The 21,948-nt window shown below is 27.1% G+C and overlaps 1 protein-coding gene across 3 annotated transcripts in view; it reads right to left on the reverse strand.

Moving 5' to 3' along the window:
* LOC107457012 (kinesin-like protein 31E) overlaps nucleotides 1-21,948 on the reverse strand; it is a 69,125-nt gene that overhangs the window by 14,105 nt on the left and 33,072 nt on the right. The window contains exons 19-32 of one of the 3 annotated variants that reach the window (XM_016075032.3): nucleotides 21,223-21,296; nucleotides 19,939-20,007; nucleotides 19,072-19,143; nucleotides 16,707-16,826; nucleotides 16,142-16,243; nucleotides 14,590-14,752; nucleotides 13,934-13,979; nucleotides 12,701-12,743; nucleotides 11,248-11,504; nucleotides 6,815-6,973; nucleotides 5,310-5,429; nucleotides 4,370-4,509; nucleotides 4,110-4,293; nucleotides 2,409-2,573 (exon numbers count right to left, since the gene is read on the reverse strand). In XM_016075032.3, coding sequence (XP_015930518.1) covers nucleotides 2,409-2,573; nucleotides 4,110-4,293; nucleotides 4,370-4,509; nucleotides 5,310-5,429; nucleotides 6,815-6,973; nucleotides 11,248-11,504; nucleotides 12,701-12,743; nucleotides 13,934-13,979; nucleotides 14,590-14,752; nucleotides 16,142-16,243; nucleotides 16,707-16,826; nucleotides 19,072-19,143; nucleotides 19,939-20,007; nucleotides 21,223-21,296 — 1,714 coding nt within the window. Of the gene's footprint in view, nucleotides 1-2,408; nucleotides 2,574-4,109; nucleotides 4,294-4,369; nucleotides 4,510-5,309; nucleotides 5,430-6,814; nucleotides 6,974-11,247; nucleotides 11,505-12,700; nucleotides 12,747-13,933; nucleotides 13,980-14,589; nucleotides 14,753-16,141; nucleotides 16,244-16,706; nucleotides 16,827-19,071; nucleotides 19,144-19,938; nucleotides 20,008-21,222; nucleotides 21,297-21,948 lie in introns of all 3 variants that reach the window. The other 2 variants (XM_016075031.3, XM_016075033.3) reach the window with 2 other exon arrangements.

Here is a 21,948-nt window from a genome sequence, read left to right on the forward strand (position 1 = left end):
TTTTTTTTTCAAAAGTACCGATAGTATATCATATATCCAATTTCTTATAATAACGTCTATTAGGGTAACAATTTTTTAAAAATAACAATAGTGTTTATCATTAATCAGCAGTTTGAATATTTGTATAATATATATTCAATTTACTACAACAGTGTAAGCAGTAGAAACACAGTGGCGATCTCAAAAATGCTATATTAGAAATATCTCCATACAGATTTTTAAAATTGAAACATCTATGCTTTTTTTTCAAGCAATCGAACACTTTAATCTCATCTTATTAAAAAAATTCGTTCTGAGCTGAAATATTATAATTCTCTCAAATCGTTTTGTTACAGCTCGATACTAAAGTATTGTTATGCTAATCACAATTCGTCGATTTCCACAACAACGCATTCTGTACGGGGTTACAACAATCGAAAGAGGATGTGTGTGTTTACCACAAATCTGGCGACAATCCCTAATATCGCGCCAAGTGGGTTGTATCCTTGAGTCTTTGTAAATACGCCCCCGGGTCGCCAGTTGGAAACCCCTGATTTAATACAACAGTGCAGCAAATTTCCCCACAAAATATTTTCCATATAACAAAGTGGCTGACTCCAATCATATGATATGATCATCAATAAGATCAAGATATCTTCAGCTGTTACCAGTTAACTAAATAAAAATTATAACAATAATTACCGATACACACATTCTTAATATTATTCAGACATTATCACACATATTTAATATTATTCACACATTCTTAATATTATATTTAATATTATTAAAGGCTCAAAACAAAAATTGATGCTTCTTTATATTACAAAGAAATTCAATTTTAGTTTTAGATTTAATAAACAGTAAATAGGTTACAGTAGCATTTTAGTAAGCTATAGTTACTTTCATTATTAATTAAGTAAAACTGCATTCAGTTAATGCATATAATTAAAATAAAGAACACAATATAAAAAAAATTCTTAAGCAATGCTTAACAAGGTTTTACAGTATCAAAAATTTTTTTAAATATGATTTAAAAAAAACGAAAATTGCAGATGAAGTTTAAATGGTAGACGAACAAAAATTGCGTATGACCTGAATGGTGGATGAACAACTTATACACCATTCTATGTTTAAAATGAGGCTTTATGCAAGGATTATAAAGAATTTGTTGAATGTTTTGTTAGGAGTTTGAATAATTGAAGTGAAAGGAGTTTGAAGAGAGAGAAGGAGAAAGGTTTGAAACAGCAAAAGGTGACGGAAGTCAAAAAAGGTGTTGGATAGAAAGAAAAATAGAACAGCCTAAGACAATGATTTTGAAGATGGTGGGAATTGGATTAGGGGAGAAGACACGTTTATACAGAGTTAGGGGGTATTTAATGTAAAAGGAGTTGCAGTTATAATTAAGATGGTCAAAATTAACTGCTATGCAAATACACATAGTTTCTTTTTAGGTAAATCAGTTAAAATAGTTTCTTTTTGGGTAAATCAAGACAGCAAGGACGATTTTTACACTTTATAATTTAATTCTTCAGGTCGGTAATCAGTTATACATGATTGTACAATTTTGGGGGATCTACATAAAATGAACATCATATCTAAAACAAATATTTCTGGCTCTTGCGGCCCAAGATCACAAAGACATAAAAAATTTACTCTTTAGTACACATATTTTCGGAGTGAGTGAAACTGGGAAGCACTTTTTTCTCTTTCTACTGTAGAGCTGAGTTCAGGCTTTCTTTTGGAGATTAAGAAAGCTCAAGTTTAAAGAATTTTATTCTGAGCTTGAGATACATAGGATTACTTAGAGCCCAAGTTTGGGAAGATGAATGTCAGATAAATTAAAATTTCATGAATGTTGTTTTTACTAGAACATACCATTACAAAACATTAAATATTATTTGTACTACTAGACTTAATTTCTAACTGTGCCATTTGAACGCAGGAAATTCGTCACACTAGCTCAATTTGCATTTTGCTTAAGTCGACCCGTCTGGGAATGACGTCTAACACCTGACATAGTACCAACTGAAACTCCATTATAACTAAATCAAATAAAGAAAAACAAAATCTCAAACTAAGTAAAAGTACCTTGACATGTAATTTTAACCTATCAAAGTCAAAGCACTAAACAGAAGTAGCAGGCAGCTGCAATTTTTCATACTTTACAATTTTTACCTTTTTAATACTTAAAAACTGAATCAAACATTTGTTTGGAAGTAGTAAATAAAAATTATATCAGGGGTCCAAGCCTATCTGAGCTCAACAGTTTCTCAATTGAGCCAAAACCAGTCTCATCTCTATTCTACTGGTCCTGGTGTGTTTAAACATGGTTTGGTTCCAATAAGAATTTTTTAACATAAGAATAAGAACTAAAATTTTGACAGTAAACATAGAACATATGAATGGAAATATGGTATAAGACATACATGCGGAGATCCCAAATCTTGACCGTGTTGTGTGCTGCAGAAAATAGTGTTGTGCCATATTTATTGAGAGCAATGTCATTCACCTGATGTTCTCCCTGAGGCATCAATAATGACCTGGATGGAGTATTTAAAAAAGGCTGTCCAGGATTAGAATTACCAGAGGAACTAAAACAACAAAAAAACATTACTTACTCAACAAAGATAAATAAATCAAAAGAAATCATTATAGAATCATAATCAGTATTCATTCTTTTCATTTTTCTACCTCAAAATGACCAAAAACACAGGTTATCAAACAAAAAATTCTAAAGAAAACATGTAAAAAACAAGTCCAAATGATTCGGAAAGTCAACTACTACCTCTTCCCTAACTGCTGAGATAACTCAAGTTCAGCGATTCTAAGGTTTTCTTTGGTTATGGAAATCTAAAAAATCAACTTTCCTTTCGAGGAAACTACTAGACTTTATGAATAAAGTTTATTAGCAATTGTGAACTTGTTAATCAATGAAAGACTATTAAAAATATTTCATGTAAAAGATCTTTTTTTTTTCTTATTAGTATTAGTCTTGCAATTAAGTTTGATGAATGACACTTGAATATACAGAGTGACATCCAGTCTTGCTCTGAATTTGATTTTGGTGTATGCATAAGCTGAACTATGGTTTTCATCAAATTAAAGCAAAAAAGGGCCAAAATCAACAATAAGAATGGCTATCAGAGAAACATACTTCTCATTTTAAAAAGAAAGGTTCAATGTGCAATGCTAATACAATCATTTATATGTATATCCTTTTCAATATTTAAACAATATAATCTTATTAGATAAAAGATATATAGATTTTTAAATTTTGCTTTTTCTTTATTCACTAGCATTTTGCTTAAATGTTTTTATAAAAAAAAACACTAAAATGTTAAAAAAAAATAGCTCAGGACATAAAATTTTATTTCTGAAGGTACTAGCCAGACTAAAATTTTAGATCATGACAATTAAAAAAATAAATAAATAAAATTTTTACAGATATAAAGAACTTTTTGGAGAATGAAACATTAAAAGAATGCAGAAACTGAAAAATTGAGATATATTTTGAGCAAAGTAATAATAGGTTACTTTGCAATCAAGATGTAACTGTCAAGATGGTAAAAAGGTTCAATGACATCATTATAATATAAAAACATATCATTATAAGTTATTAAATATCAGAATGTGTCCATATTTTTAGCACTTCATGTTTGCATGCTGTTACTTTTTTATACAAAAACACTACGTGTCTATTGCAGATCTAGTGACAAAGTGTTCCACTCTAGGGTCTAACTCTGTTTTTATAGAGTCAAACTTTGTTACTTATGTTGGAAATTTTGTACCCTGAATAAAGTATAATTGATGGGATATAAATTTAATTACAGATTTCAAAAATCATAATTGGTTAAAAAAAGTCCCAACATTTAGAACTCCCCCCCCCCCAAACCCTTCTTAAGGGTTCTGTGGAACACTTTTTGTGAGCCGTAGCTCTAGGTAGTAAACTGATGATAAAACTAAATGCATTTTCACCTGTAAAAAAATTAAATTTCAACTTAAAAACTATACATTGTTTTGCTACAGTTCCATTAATTTAACAATGGAATAAAATAATATACTTCAATACAAATTTAAAATATTTCCTAATGTTTATGCTTTACAAGTCTACATGAGATTTTGTTTACCATAATGTTTGAACACACTTCGCAGGATTTTCCCTTACATCCCAGACTTTAACAAAAGCAGATGATACACTGAATCCAAGCCGAGTGTATTCACTATATCGAACAGAAACTACATTATTTGGATGTCCGCTTAGGCTTTGTATTTCTTTTCCAGTGCCTAGATCCCATATTTTAACAGTACGATCTGAAAGAAACATTTATTAATTCATGTAGAGATAGATAATTGCTGCTTTCAAATACCATTTAATATCTTAGTTTACCTTTAGATCCACTAAATAAAACATCATCAGTAGCATGAAGGCACAAAACAGGTCGACTGTGACCTTCAGCTGTATGGGAACATATAAGAGGTGAATTTTTGACCTGATTTGATTTCAGTGTAAAAGGATAAATGACTCCACTGAAAAAGAAAAAAACTTTGTTAAGACTTAAAATTAACGCATAATGAATATATTTAATAAAAAATAGTGAGAAATTTGGAGATTTTCTATAAGACCTTTCTGTTAAACACTTCTCTTAATACATTGACTGCCGCAAGCATTTACAGTGAAAACGTCAGGCCACAAGTACCGCTATACGAAGCATATTCTGCTAAGTACTCCCAGCAGTATTTTAATAATTTGAGTCTCAGGTGGTCACAAGAACAATATCTCACTCTGTTTGTTTCCATGGTATTTGGTTTGTTTATTTGTGTCTGTTGCTTCCCATCTGTTTCTCATCTCGCCACTTTACACGATCAGTTTGAATCTTTGCCGAGTAAAGAGAAGTATAACTTAAAATATTTAGCCTAATCCCTTGAAATTTCGTAATGAAAAACTTATTCCTTAGTGAGTCAAATAGCAGTGAACAAGAAAGCTTTTACGAGGCTCACAATAGTTTTCTTAATAAATCACTTTTGTATTACTTTTATAAGAATTCAATAGTTTTGTTACTTCCTGAGAAATATCTTTTCAAATATATACAAATATCATTGGCAAGTAATCAAATAAGCGTCACCCCAATACGGGTGATGGGACCCGATCAGAAACGTGATGATATGAGTGACGCAGCAGCCAATGTGTTAAATATGTGGTCGAGAAAAGGAACAAAATCAAAATGTAAATTAGATAAGCACAACATTCAACTCATTTTGATTAGTTGTTTCTCCCACATCCCATAAATTATTAGATAAAGCAAATAATAAGATATAAATTGTTTTACCTGCCAGGTTTATTCAGTCTAAAAGATCCATGGGTCAAGCGGCTGAAAACATTATCTTCACGACCTTTTCTCATGGAAGAAGGGGAACCGGGAGGGCTTATATCAGAGACTGTAGTTTCACTGAAATTAACAAATAATTTATTTCAAACTGTTTTTTAATTTTATAAATATATTCCCTACCTTTTTCCCTGAAGAGATTATTAAGAACAGAGTCATAGAATAGACAAATAATTTTAAAACTTTCACAAGAACATGTTACAGTGAAACATGAACAGAAATGTAAACATATTTAACACTAAAAAAAAGCATATCTATACAATAAATTAATAAACAAATGAATTATACAAAAGAATTTTTAAAATGTCTTTCTATCATTTTTATTTTATTCAAAATCATCAAATTTCAGTCATTTTCAATCATGCGGATATATGCTAGAAGTTGAATCTTTTCTATCAAACTGAACTTTATATCAACTTTCATCTCTATAAAAACAATATATATTTTTATACATATTAATTTTTCTTTTAAAAAATTATTTTTTCTTTATTTCGTTTCTTGTTTTCTTTAAATTTTTAATCCATTTTACGGGTTCTATGTATTTGTAGCTTATGTGCAGTTGCTAAAACCCAATAATTCTTCATTTTCTTTCGAAATTTCGATTTTCTTCAAGCTTTCTTTTCTTTTGCCTCTTTACTGTGTATAGGTTCTATACATAGAACCTATATTAAAAGACTATTTTATCCTACTGACAGCTATAATTTAATGTTCTTTTTCCAAAAATAAAGCCTGTAAAAAGTAATATGTAATAATTATAATAAAAATTTTAAAGTTTCAATATTGGCCTTATATTAAAAAAAAAAGTTTTAAAAATTGAGGAAGATGGTGAATTTTTTGAACATCATTTAAAATGATATTAACTAGATTTAAAACATAGACATTTTATACACATATTGATAAAATTAAAGATATTTTAATCCCCATCACCATAAATACAATTATGCAAACAAACCCAGGCATGCAGTGCATAAATTGTTAATAAACAAAAACACCCACAAGCAGAGCTGTATAAATATTAACTATAATTATGACCTAGACATTTTTACACACACAAATTGATCAAAACATTTTGTTTTTAATCCCCATCATTATAAATGATTGTGCAAGCAATCCTGAGCATGCATTACATAAATTTCTAAAAAATAAAACACCCACAAGCAGAGGAGTAATAATATTAACTGTATTGATAACCCAGACAATTTTGCACACACAAATTGATAAAAAAGAATGATTTTTTAACACCCATTACTCAAGTTGTTAAAAATAATACTATAAGTAGAACTTATTAAGGGTGTTTTAACTTATTTTTATGCACATATACTGATAAAAGCAATAATTTATTAATTCCCATCACCACAAATACAATTGTGCAAATAACTTTGTGCATGCATTGCCTAAATGCTAAGTAATATACCTATAAGCAGATTTGTAATAATGTTACAACTTACGTTGAGCTCTGACGAGACAACGACGGAAAGGGTATTACGCTAGAATTTGAATCAAATTTTCTGTGGAAAGCAGGTGATAATTCAGCCATATGCGATTTCTCTTTGCTTCTTCTCTTAGATAAAGGAGATCTTTCAATTTTTTTACTATAAATCATGTCTCTATAATAAGCATCAAAAGAAGGAGAGAAATATTATAGAAAGGCTAGTAGCATTATAAGCAAACATTTAAGATGTTCATAAGGAAGATCTTCCTTTGAATAAAATAAATAGTTTTGTTTGAATAAGCATAATGCAGTTTCATTTAAATAAACATGAAGAAAGAGCATTACAATAAACAAAGAAAGAGGTTCAGGAGCATGAAAAAGAAAAATCTAGGAATATGGCAATTTTAAACAGGTTAAGCATTACAGTGATTTTTTACCTATATGTAGGGAACAGCCGGAAAAAAATATATAAGTGCATAATGCCTGAGAGTAAGCAATACACTATATTGTTATTTACAACAGTAACAACTCAATATAATGACTACAGCATATTAGGAGAAGTTAGCTGTTTCCAGTTCCCGGCCAAAATATTAGTATTATAAATACAGAAATTGTATGTTTATAATGAGCAGAAATTACTAGTTTCATTCATTGTAAAAAAAAAAAATTCCGGGGGAAATATGTTTTTCTTCTATTTAAGTGAGCAATATCATAGTACAAAGGTCAAAATAAAGAAACTTTTATTAATTTCTAATATCAATACAGAAATGGTAAAAACTGATACTACTTCACTTTTATCTTTATAGTGACCACCACCTAAGTTATTTTTCTCCTTCCAAAAGAAAAAAATTTTCTCTTACTTTTAAGAATCCTGTTGCACGTTTCAAAAGAATTTGTCTTTTGTTGACCATATATTTATAATTGCCCCCTTATTTCTCTTCTTGATAGCTTATTATCGAAATAAATATTCAGCGATATTGATGACATTATATGTAATGAAAACTCCCAGTTCAGTCTACAATCTGTGAACAAAAGCACTCGATTCTATAATTTATACCAAAATTATTGTTTAAAATAGAAGAGAAAGAGGTAAATGCATCTTTTATATTTATTATAATCACAAGCTCATTATAATGATACAGTTTGCTAAGATGAATTGTCGTTATAAAGGACTTATAGTGCAAAATAAGATTTAGTTACAAAATGTAATTAATTTGCCTTTGCTTTGTAAACATTTTTGCAACATAAATGTAATTTTTTTAATTAATTTTTTTAACTTTATGCATTAATTTGTGAGTTCATTACCTAATTATTATTTTTTATATCTTTTAAGTTATTAATTTATGTTGACCCGTATTCATTATTTTACTTTATCGTTCGTAATGATCCTTAAAAAAGATCGATAGAAGTTCTACTGCATGTTCCTTCCTGAATTTAATCCCCTGTAATTTTGATTAGCTACAATTACTGTTGTCCAACTTTTTTAAAATTCCTCTTCATATTGATTCGAAAACATTAAAATGTTATGCTTAAGTTTTTATATTTTGTGAGGTGCATGAATTTTCTTTTGAGTTTATAACATTAATGAAAACAATTCCCCTCTTTTACACATCTGAACACAACAGGAAGGAAAATGTTTTATTAGAATATGATTAATAGATGGCAAAGGAGGAGGGTGGAGTTTAGCTAAAGACAGGACAGAAGTATTAAAGAAGGAAACTATTTTTTAAAGCAGGTTTAAAAAATAATGCACATTTGAATCATATTTCTAACCACTATGTAAATGCATAAATTGGTTAATTACACATATATTTTATGTTATGAATGTGCAAGTACCAGAAAATCACTAAAAGAAAAAATAAATTGGGAGGAGCAGTCCTAGTTAGATTTATCACTGCAATGCAAATAGATTGAATATCTACTATGTAATTGATGAATTGTTATCAAAAAGCAATGATACTTCCAACGGGGAAGCTTCTTAGAAATACCATTAATGATAAACTCTCTGTAAACTGGAAAGGAAAATAAAATGAAAATATGCTTAGCTGAACATGACTCACCTTTATGACTAAGCATGCTGAATAAAGATATTTTTTTTGTTGCAGATTTGAACCCTCAAATACATGTATCATATAAATGTATCATATATACCTCAAATAAATGAAATTTGGAAAGTATGGCCTTAAAATTTTAGAAAGAAGAATGGTCTAAAGTTAGGGCCAATTAACAATAGTTTCAGCTTTTGAGTAATTCATCATATCCATAGAACTATTTAAGAAAACAAAAACATTTTGATCACAATTGAATTATAAAACTGTTTTATCCCTAATTCTATGCTTAAATAATTTTTTATGTTTATATACAATGTTATTTTACTGTTGGTTAGAATGCACGCCTTGAACCTTTTTAGTTCAATATAATGACTGAAATTTAGTCATTTTATTTTTAGGATGTTACCACACAATAAATATAAATCACATTGAATCTCTTTTCAATGAAGGAAAAGTGACATATCCTTCGAAAATCTAATCAGATATGTGATTGCTGGAAAAAGAAATTATCTGAAATTATTTAGAAACTTTATGGTTAAATAGTTTCACTTTCAAATAAATTTCATTACCTATTTTGTAACACAAAAGTATTATTTATAAATTTCAAAGGGAGATTTAACCAATAAAAGTTATGCTTAGCAATTTCAGAAAATAATATACATTCTAATATTAAGGGTAACATTACTGAATTTCAAAGAAAAACAAAATTACATGTTCCTCCATTTTCGCATTTTGCAAGTCATCATCGCATTAAAAAAAAAACTTAATTCCAAAATAAGTGAAATCTGCTGCTAAAAAGAGATTTATGATATCCATATTCATGATGAAATTAAACAAATTGGACATGCCAGAAAGAGATTAATCAAATGCAAGTTTAAAAATTTTTGTGTTTTAATAAATGATATCCTAGTAAAAACATCAGGATTTTAAAATCATATAAAATCAGTGACAATAAATTCTGAAAGATCTATTGAATAATTGTGTAAAATACAAAACAATTAAGTGTGTAATTAGAATTTTTTAAAATTGTAATGATATGGTATGGAATAAATATAGCAGGATTTTAAAAACTATGAAGAAATCAGGAACAATAACTGTGAAAAAGTCTATCGAAAAAGTAGTGGTATCACCGTGTCAAAAGATTAGCTAATTAAATGTGCGAGATTTTCATGTGTCCTTATAATATTAAAAGAAGAAAAAATTTAAAAAACCTAGGGAAAATTGGCAGTCCATTTTGCAAAACATTAAGAAAATGATAATTTGAGAATGATCCCTCAGTTCAGTGTTCTTAAAAATTCTGGGGTTTTTCAATATCAAAATGGCTCGACAGCCCAGGGTGGGCCTTGGCCTTCTCAAGAAGTTTTTTTCAGGCTAACTTTTTTTTTTGCTAGTGTTTTCCAATTTTTATGTTTTAAGACCAAAAGGTCCTTCTCTAGGCCATCTATCCATCTCAAATTCGACCTGCCTCTTTTTCGTGTGCCAACTGGTCTGGCATTGAAAACTCTTTTTGTGGTATGGTCTTCGTTCATTCTGATAATGTGGCCTGCTCATTTTATTCTTTGTCGTTTTACAAAGTTAATAATGTCAGGTTCATTATATGAGTGATAAAGCTCTAGATTTGATCTTCTAACCCACAAACCACTTTTTTTTTTTTAATTCCTCCAAAAATACTTCACAAGACCTTTCTCTCAAAGGTACCCAACATAGCTTCATCTGTACAAGATATGGTCCAGGTTTCACAAGCATATGTTAAAATTGATCTTATAAGAGGTTTATATAATAAAACTGGAGATCATTGGATTTTTAATTGTATAAAAAATGCAAATAGAGCTCAAATCATAATTTTAAAAACAATTTAACTCCATCAACCAGAAGGAACTCACATTCTATAAATAGTAAGAATGTATATGGCCATAATTCACCCTTATAAAATGTCATTAAAGAAGAACTTAAATGATTAATTTTAATTTTTTCCTATTTTTTCAAGCGCCCCCTTAAAAAAAACTGAAACTAATTAAGTAGAATGCCTAAATAAGACAATTCAATCACTTTATACAATTTGTGAATGCTTTTCCAATTTAACATACCAAATATTTGACACTTGAGAATAATTAATTTATAATTAAAAACGAGTATAAAAAAAAAGTGGAATTCCGTGGAAACGCAGAAGAGGGTCACCTTTGATAAAGCAAAAGAGCCTTTTTGTTCCAATTTCCTAACTTAAAAAATATTGAGTTAGTGCATGTAATGACATTGAAACCCGATAACTAGATCCAAATTTATAAAGCTGTTTTGCTTCTTATTTTGCAAAATGCGCTAGTTCATGCTTCAAAATGGTCACTTTACTTATATCTAAATTCTTTACTAAAATGAATTCACTTTAAAAGAAATTTCTTACTGAAGAGAGGTTGGAGCACTGGTTACTCTAACTATTCCACGCTGGTCCAAGTGATTGGAAGAGCTAGTTAGAGTTTTATCCAAATCTAATTCTTGTTGAAGTTGAGCTCCATGCAATGACCAAGCTAACCTTGAAGATGTTGGTTTTTCAGGAGGATCATTCACAGATGGACAAGAACCAGCAGGTGTTGTTAGCTGTTGCTGATCTAAGCTCAAACTCATAAACTCAGAAGGCAGACCTGTCTTCCTGGGACGTTTCTGGGAAAATTTAATTTAGAGTAAAAAGGCTGTATTGAAATGACACCATATAAAAACTGAAATAGAAGCCATCTAATAAAAGAATAAGATAAACATTATAAACCTTCACTGAATGTTATACAGAAAAACATAAAAATCATTTTTAATTTGCTAGATACTTCCAGTAACCAACTCAATTCTTCTAACACAGAATATCACCGAAATTCGATTGTAGGTTCAGATGCACCGATGCTTGTGTACCTGAACTTTATACATCATACCTGCCAATCCCAATTTTTAAAATTGCAGGAAAAAAAAATCACATAAAGTACAGAAGATTTCATGAAGTTCAAATCTATTGTAAATTTACAGTAATTAAGTATTAAAATATTAAATCATGAAATGTCTATGAGCCTTCCATTTTGTCATTTTATTTTAATACGAAACGACTGATTACATAATGAATTTAACTTTATTTTGTTATAAATGAGAACCCCTACCATGATCATTTCAAGTAATTTGGGCAAAGAAGCGGAAAGTTTCCGCAAAATGCATAGGTGTAGCCATCATGTAAAAAAAATAGGTTACTCAAACTGTGCTTAAAACAACATCTAATAGGAAAAGTCTTCAAGGTTTATTAAGATTGTCAAGCTTGTGTTAACAGCTCAATATTAAAGACAGCCTTCAAAGTAATTAATTTTTAAAACCTTCTATAGAAAATTGATGTAATAATCAACACATAGTGTTGGAATGGAAAAGAATAAAACTCTAACAATACCCATTTAACAAAATTTGTTACTTTAAGCAGGTAAGGAAAAATCTGTATGCCACAATTACACAAGAGAAAAAAAAATAATTTATAGGAATAAATTTCTTTTCTACAGATCTAAAATATATATCATAGTATTCTGAAACCAGTCATGCTTATTGATATGGTTGTAATTTGTTTGGTTCTTACTCAAAACCATATCACTTAGGAAGGTGGAAACATATTAAAGTAAACAGCATAAAGATATAGAAATTTTCAGTTTATGAGGCATCTTATGTGTAATCTGAAATAACATTAATAACTAATAAGACTTAGTTGTATAGTGAATAAAATTTGCTTTAAGGCAGATGAAGTCTGAGAGAACAAAAAAGCATAGCATTTAATAGTAATAAAATCAAATGAATTTTTTTCAAAAAAAAAAAGTATTAACCATTTAAAGAAAACTTACTTTAGTTTTTGAAGAATCAGACACTGGCTGAGCTTCTGAAACACTGCTGGAGAAGAAGTTACACCAAAATTAAAATTAGATTTGTTAAAGGGAAAGAAAAAAATTTTGCAAGCAATGCATTCAAAATATAATACCATTCTCTTAAGGGCTTTCAGCATTAAAATTATTTTCGATTACATTTTGCAATTTTTTTAATATGATTTTCTTTCTTGGTAATTTTAAACACTTTATTTTGAATTAAAAAAAAAATATATATATATATATCAATAAAATAACAAAAACTAGTTTTTCACCTTTATAAATCGTAATAAAATACTGTAAAGCAATTAAAATGAGGTGAAAAAAAAACCTTTCTATAACATGATAAACTTAAAAATGTTACATGTTTTAAGTGTTTTGTTTTTTAAAAAATAACCTATAAATGGTTTAGTTTTTACCAGTTAATATAAAATTGCAAAATAATGTAAGCTATTTTTTTTAAAATTCAAAGTGCTGAAAAAATGGCAATGTATGGAACTTCTATGAACTGCAAAATTTTTTTAAAAATACATATAAACAAATAAAAAGGTACTCAAGGCAATTCAATTCTGAGCATTATGTTTTTTCCCTTTTTATTTTTAAATAGCAGCAAAATAAACTGAGCAATACTGAAAGCTATATACAATATTAAAAATGTTACCTCAAACAAATTAGATTTTAGATCCTTTATTTCTCTTATCTATGTATATTTTTAAAAATTAAATACATGAATTATACAAGAACATTATAACTGCTAACTATATAGAAATTTAAAAGTTTTTTAAGGAAAAGAAAAACTAAATTGTGTTTAACATAATTCTTTTTTATACTTTTTTTCAAAAAGAAATTAGACAGAACTTTTACACAAAGAACTAAAAAATAAAAAGGTATTCAACATTTTGAGCTCTGCTAAAATAAAGATGTGTTTTGTTTTCAGTACTAAGATCCCAATTTTTATGCAACCACACACACACACACACACATATANTATATAAACTTGATATATTTAAAAAGTGGGATACCCCTTTAAATAATTCAGCAATAATTCAGTCTTTGATTCTAAATAGAAAAACTATGTTTATGTATTATTTTATGTAATGATAAAAATTAAGAATTGAATATAAATGAAATTATAGTTTATAGTTTTCCTGTGAGAAAAAAAATGCAAAAGACAAAATTAGAAGTAATTCTTAATAAAAAGCAAGAAATACTTACCTATCAACGGGAGAGGAGGAGCGTGTACTAGATTGACTGCGTGGCGCTAAACAATTTTAAGAAAATTAAATATATAATTAATACATTAAAATAATGATAGATTAAATACTATATTTAGAATAAAATAATATTAAATTCAGCGCAGTTGTTTTGGCAGAGTTATTTTGAGAAGTGTTAATTTGTTAAAAATTTTTATATAAAAATGATTTAGCTTTTGAAAATGCTAAACATGAGGCTTCAGTAAAATTTTTATCATTATCATCAACCAACAATAGTCAAGCACGTAGTTCCATTTTTATGGCTTTATCTTATAACAGTAAAAGAAAAAAATGAACAAAAATAAAAAGATAATAATTTAATTTCCTTATCAAGTTGAAAAATTCAATAAAATTAAAATTATTTAAAAATAGTTCATTTTCACAAAACAAAGAAAGTTTTTAGTTATTTTAAGCAAGGAACACATTTTAGTTTTGAACATCTTTTGTAATTGACAAGTTGCTAAGTAGTTAAAATGTAATATTTGTTCTTGGAAAACAAATTTACAGAACAAAACAAAAAAAAACAATTTCTTTTGTCAGTCATAAATTTTAATAAGCTATAAAAAATTTGCAACATACAACTAAACAAAAATAAAATAATTAAATAAGTAACATTACCTTCATCAAGATAATTTGAAGTGGCAAAATCCAGTACCTCTGTGTTTCCATCTTCAACAAGACGCTCCAGAAACATAAGGTAAATATTATTACTGTTAGTAGATTGATTTAATTTAACTTCAAGCTCTTTGATGGAATTTTCTTTTTGGAACACTTGAGTAGTCTGAAATGATTGTATCTTTTTAACAGCAAATTCAGTCATAAAATTAATGTTCATTATTAATGTAAACATAAAAATAATGTAATGTTTTGAAAGTACATTACAAGAATTTATTTTTCATTTATACCTACAGGCTATATTATCTGAACAATGATTCTGCTAAATTTTTGAAAACTATGGGTCCTCAGGACTTTAATATTTCTGCATCAGTCTTCATCAAAAGCAGGTGTTAATTAATTACATTATAACTAATTTAAAGATCCACATGAAGAGTGAATATTTTTTTATTTTATCAAAAGATGTTATTTTTACTAAAAGTTAGTTTAAAACTTTCTAAATAACAAATTTCATGTGAAATAAAATTAATTTGCAATTTAAACAATGTTTTTAAAATTAATATTTTTTTTAAATTAAAATGTAGAAAAAAGGGGGAAATATATTTTAAAAAAAGATAGAAATGATCTGTGATATTGAGAAAATAATAAATTTTCTACCTCTTTATCCAACTAACTAATATGCACATTTAAAGACATTCCATCTTAAAACAAATAAAGAAATGAGTTATATTTGAAGTTTTGTTCATACATAAGAGTAGAAAAAAAAAAATTTTTCTTCTTCCCTTTTCAAAGGTAGTTTAATTTTGCATAAACCAAATAAATTCTATGGAGCTAATTTTTTTTTCCTGTTGCGGGAAATTTCATTCATCATAACTTTACCTTTGCATCCTATCTGCAATTTTCGGCGTATTTAATATGCTACAATGCATAAGTAGAGTGATGATATATTAAAAAGATTTCAATTAATTTGGAAGCATATATAATTTACCATTTAGTATTAATAAACTACAACTAAAATTTTAATATTTATTTATTTTATTTTATTTTTTTACAATTTTAACACTACTATGGTATAGAGGAATAACAGATTTCAAACATATATTTCAGCACTTTCCCCAATTTTGGTAAGATTCTTTTAAATAGAAAACAGAGGATAAAAGACAACGTACTTAATATCTTGCGGTTCTGATAGCATTAACAGTCACAAACAAAAATTTACATTTGAATGATAGTTAATCAAGATAATTTTTTTAAAGCCACTGTTTTTGCAATGAATTAAATTTATAAAAAAGATATAAACATGTTCATAAAACCTTAAAGAAATAATGGTCATTTTACAAATTATTAGAAAAAAAATTACCACTTAATTGCAATGTTGATTTAAAATCTTACACAAACTATGACATTTATTATTAAAATGTATAAAACATAGTTGCTTTGGCTTAACATGTAAAGGTTCTTTTGCTAAATTTTTACATTAAAAAAATAAAAAACAAAAGTAAATAAATACATTTGAAAATGTTTATGACGAGAATAGTGAGTGATTAGTTAATACCTGGTTGATTGCCATATTCACAAGTTTTGCTAATAAATACTTAGACTCCTGTTCACCAAGTTTCGAAACAAAGTTCTCAACATCCTGTAGGTCTATATCATCCTAAAAAAATTCAATAAAACAATGACAACTAAATAAAATATAATGTTAAAATAAAAAAAGATTTTTTGTTAAAAAGTAAAAGAAATAATTTGCGAGCAACCATTTGGAACACTTCGCATAATTTTTTTAATAACCCATTATATACTAGATTGCTAAAAATTAGGACTACTGTGTACTGCTTTAAATGTTAAGTTCTTAGTAATTTATAAATAAAAAATTTATAGTTTAAATAAAAATATATATTTTAAAAAATTAAGCATGAAATTAAAGTTAAATATAAAAATGTCATTAAGTGTAAAACAATGAAATTCGCTGAAGACAATAAAAAAAATTTCCTGATAACCTATTAAAACAAACCTTATAATAACAAAATTTCTAATAAAGAAAAGGTAAAAATAACTGAATCCTATTATTTAAAAAATTATTAACAAGATATTAAAATTATGATAGTATGAAAACTTACTTCGGCTTGCTCCATTTGAACAATATTTGTTTGGCACTCCGTTATGTTTGCTTGACAGTAATCAATATTAGCTTTTAAAGTTTCAATATGATCTTCATAATCTTGAATAATTTCTGGTTTCTAAACAAATGAAATTTAATTGAGCAAATATGGAACAAGATTAAAATTACATTTTTATTAAATTGTAATAAAAAGGTACAGGGTATCTGCTACATTTTAGATTTTCAAATTCATGACTTTTCATGATTTTCCATGACTAATTCCAAGAATTTTTCATGACTATTATAAAGTTACTATTTTCTCTGACAAAAACACAACAATAAATTTTAAAACGCATTATAGAAAAGCATTAATTTAAATAATAGGTATACCTAAAACTNCGCAGAACCATAATCTAGTTTCGAGCGGATGATACTTCTGTATATTTTGATCATTGAATTTGTGTCTGCTCCCCATGAACAATTTGATAGAACTTTTAGCAGGTTTAACTTTGTCACAGATGCTAAAAGTTCTATCAAATTGTTCATGGGACAAAGTAAAGAAAGAGTTGAAACAATGAAATAGCTGAATAAAATATAGTAATACAAAAGCATATAAAAAAATTTCTCCTTTTTCAGCAGAATTTTATTCTGAAGATACTTTTCTTGTTCATCAGAAAGGAAAGAAATACTCCAGATTTTTCTGCTTTCATTTCGGAATTAAAAAAAATTCCCCAATGACTGGTTTGCCTCAGCTAGAATTTTAAATTAATAAAATAATAATAAATAAATAATAAAAATTCTTAAATCACAGAAGTTTAAAAGATAATTCGCTCCAGAAATTATGTTTTACTTTCATTTTTGAAAGAACACCATAATTTTTAAAGAACATGATAAAAACATTTTATATTCAAATAAAATATGACTGTGATGATTTTGTTATGAATTCAGATATTCGGAACAAGATGAAATGGGAGGGGGGTGTTAATAATATTTCTCCATATTAATTATAATTTCTAATACTCAATAGATGGCGCTCTGCGCAGTAATGTAAAATCATTAGTTTTCTAATCAGTTTCCTCCATGACACTGTACCATTATCATCATCCTTTTGTTATTAAATATATATTATGTTAAAAGGCATTTGTTATGATTGAAACCCAGAGATCTGAGATCATATCACCGTATTTAATATTGGCGCACCAACCTGGAGCTAAGAATTTGATTAAAGGTGAGTGCACTTGATTTAAATAATGGATTCATACGATGATTTGAAAAATAAAAGAAAAACAATTCGCTCTTTAACAACTCTATTAATAACAAAGATTGAAAATTTAATAAATGATGATAATGTGGAATCTAAAGAAAAAAAAAATCGAGGAATTAATAGATTGTAAGGAACAGTTAATAGATAAAAATAAAAGTTTAAAAGCAATAAATAATCGAATTGAACCACTAATTAAAAGTGAGGAAATAGAAAATGAAATTACTGGTATTGAAGAATATTCTGAAAAAATAATAAAGTGGCAATCTCGAATCGCAAGATTTTTGAAAGAAAACAAAGAAAGTAGAGGAGGAGAAATATTATTAACAGGGGGATTCCATTTTAAAAATTAAATTTTTCAGCAATCTAATTCCATGATTTTTTTTTTTTAAATAGTTAAAATCATGACATTTCATGACAAATTTTGTTCAATACTGAAGTTCATGACTTTCCAGGTGCACGGATATCCAGTATCGCAGATACCCTGATACCTGAAGGTAAAAAAAAAAAAAAATTTTACATAAAATTAAAAAAAATAGTACCAAAAAGAAATACACGAAAATAAGAGTGCATGCAAAGTAAAGAAAAGTACAATCGATCCCTAAATATCTAACAGTACTCAAGAAATACATTCTTAATTTTCTTCAACCTCTATTAGGATTCTTCATAATGAGTAATAATAATGATTCTTAAATCACCTGAAAATGAACTATTAAATCTCATAGAAGTGAGATACATAATTGTAGGAATATAAACTGTAATGTTTGATTCATTGAGAACACAAATAGCAATGTGTTATTTTAAATTCCCATAAAAACTAAGTAAAGAGTGGTTTAGAAGTAAAAAAAAAAAAGGTTAGATTGATATAAATAAATGGATGAATAAAAAATAAATAAAAAAGCAGTCTAATATAGCGTTTTAAAAAAAGGACATTTTGTACCTGCTTTTATCATTTCATCTCATTTTATATACTTTATTCTTATTTTATAAAATAATATTTTCTAACTTAATCGTCGATGAAGATTGTGTATCATAGTTCTGAAGCTCGAGTTTGTGGAAGATATATGAAAAATTACAGTACATAAAAATGGAGACACTTTAAAAAACAAAAGAGAAATTGTACCTGTTTTTTCAAAATGGCATCACTTCTTTTCTGCTTAAACTGTTCTAATTTACGAATTAAATGTTCCCGTTCCTACAAAAACACAAACAAACCAATACTTTGTTTTACACAAAGAAGATAATAGGAATAATTGAATAAAAAATAAGAATAAAATATAGTAAAACATAATATTTTAACCAAAATGGGACTTTTTAAAGGTAATAAAATTTAGATAGTAGAAAAAAATAAAACTTATCAAAATGTGTGTACATTTATTTAATGGATGATTTTTTAGACACTTTTAACACAATAAAAATAATATATATTAGTCAGATCTAGAATTTCTCAATAAAACTAGTCAGAACTGTGCCTTTATTAAACAATAAAATATCAGTAAAGACTAGAGAACTGGAGGAGACAGAATTATAACTTGTACATTTATTAAATTTTTACAAAACTATAAAACTTAAGATTTTCTAATGCTTTTGTTATTTGTTAAGCATCTAATGAAAAACTATAAGATTTAAAGCCAGCCTAACAAGAGCTGTTCTAAAGAAGTCTTAAATTGGCAAATTTGATTCTTCTAGATTTTATTTCAGAATTTTAGCTGTAATTGTAATAAATTAATTTCTATCACTAATGGCTGCAGGTATCATTGGAAAACGATAGTAAGTTTTTTCTTTCTTTCACTTATTTCCCCTTAAACTTTTAAAAACTTACTTTCAACTGAAAAGTACTAAATAGTAATAATAACTTTATTACTAATTTACTACTTAATATATAAATGAAAAGGAATAAGTTAAGCACCTACTTGGTGACTCAAATTTCAATCCTTACATACACATAATTTTATACTCATTTATATAATGATAAAATTAAAATATTTACTTTTAGATATCGCTCCATATCTCTCTCCATATTATTTATGCTTTGTCGATTGATAACTAGCTGGTTGATCTAAAAATGATAATTAAAAAAACAGATATGAGTCATTAAAAATAGAAATATTTTTTTTATACAATTATAGATATTTTAATTTTATCTAATTCTAAAATATCAATTGGAGTCTGTTTCAATACCACTCAAACCCTTTTTTTTATTTTTCCTTTTTAAAAAATTTTATGAGTACAATTTTAAAATTATAAAAGCTTAAAAATAATATAGCTTTACATAAGGTAGAATTCCTGATAAAGATAAATGGAAAGGATGAATTGTAGGCTAAAGACTTCTTTAACCCAAAAGAAGGTTAGAAAATTGTTGTGTTCTTTTTCATACAAACATTTCACATTAGCATGGATAAAGGAATAAGTAAGGGGTCAGCAAACCCTTATTAATCTTTAATTATTATAAATATTTTATACTACCTGAAATGTTTCAAATAGCTTAATACGATTATGTGTTTCATAACTATTCACTAAGTAGACCTGAAAATAATCACTCACCAAATGGCGAGTCAACAATAAAACTAGCGACTTTATTTAAATAAGCAACTGTTCACTTTTTCCCATTGCTTACATATTATTTATTCTTTTTTAAAAGTAGTTTAACGATAAAAGTACATCAACACAGAAAAAAGCAGTTTATAGTTGAATTGACTTGCCATAGAATATTTCTAACGTGTATTTTTTTAGGCATATAATTTAATCCAAGCAACAACAAAAAAAAAAGATTGCAAAAAGGACCTATAGATAATCACCAAATTATTAGGTTTTAGAAAAAAGTGACTACTAAATTATTCGAATATACAGCCACTGGCTACAAACTGAAATTTTAAATTTTCAGGTCTATCAGTAAGTATTATTAAAAACTTAAAAGTGGTATTCTAGACATTATATTTAGGAGTTTCGTTCCTGACTCTTTTACTTTTATTCAAAATAGAGAATGTGTGATAGTTATTGGAATATTTCAGAAAATTGGAAAAAAAATTAATCGCAGCATTTAACACAACATTTTCATTATAGCTTACTTCAACTTGATAAATGATTAAATAATCTAACATTTTGCATTTTGAATAATTTGACCCAAAACCAAAATAAAAGATTACTAAGAATTTTTGTTATCAAATTAAAAAACAATTTTGAGATACTCACGTAACTTGAATTAAGTTTATAATACATGCTGAGAAAACAATAACGTAAAAAAAAAAAAAATAGGTACAATATTAGAACTTACGCTTTTCTCAAGGCTTTGCCAACGTGATTTTGCAACTTTCGGAGATTCACGGAGTCTTTTTGGAATAATAAATGCTAAAATATGTAAGAAAAATCATTAAAGCAAAGAAATAAATAAATAAACTTAAAATGCCATTATATTAAAATAAAGAATCTAACTCTTTTACTATGCTTATAACATAATAAATAGAAATTTGATCTTCTAATAAATAAGATATTTGAATAAATGCATTCTTTAAAACAAAATTGGAAACTAATAATTATAAATATAGCAACAAAATGATTTTTTTTATCTCTTAAGAGTATCACACACATATATGTATCAAATCACACAACCACTATTTCTAAAAAAAACTTTTTATAGCACGAAAAAAAGAAAAAAAATTAACTATAAATTTTTATCTTAAAAACTGTACAGAAAAATTTTGCTTAAATCTAATTAAAAAAAAATTTTTACAAATAGTGCTCACTTATATGGTTATAATTTAATAAAAATTACTACTGCTATTATAAATAATACTCCTAACTAAAGTTGCTCAATTATATATATACATTAATATATATATTAACCCACTGACGGTTCTGCACGTAAAAAGTCGCATTTTAACCTGCAGTCTTCTCTGCATAGCAAAACCGGTTTTCCCATGTTAACTGATAGGGGAACTGTGTGTAGGGGAGAAACATTCTCCCAATTTTGCCCATTTCCTTAACCGCCAGTGGGTTAAAA

Source organism: Parasteatoda tepidariorum, chromosome 4 (assembly GCF_043381705.1).
Source record: "Parasteatoda tepidariorum isolate YZ-2023 chromosome 4, CAS_Ptep_4.0, whole genome shotgun sequence".
Classification (NCBI taxonomy): Eukaryota; Metazoa; Arthropoda; class Arachnida; order Araneae; family Theridiidae; genus Parasteatoda; species Parasteatoda tepidariorum.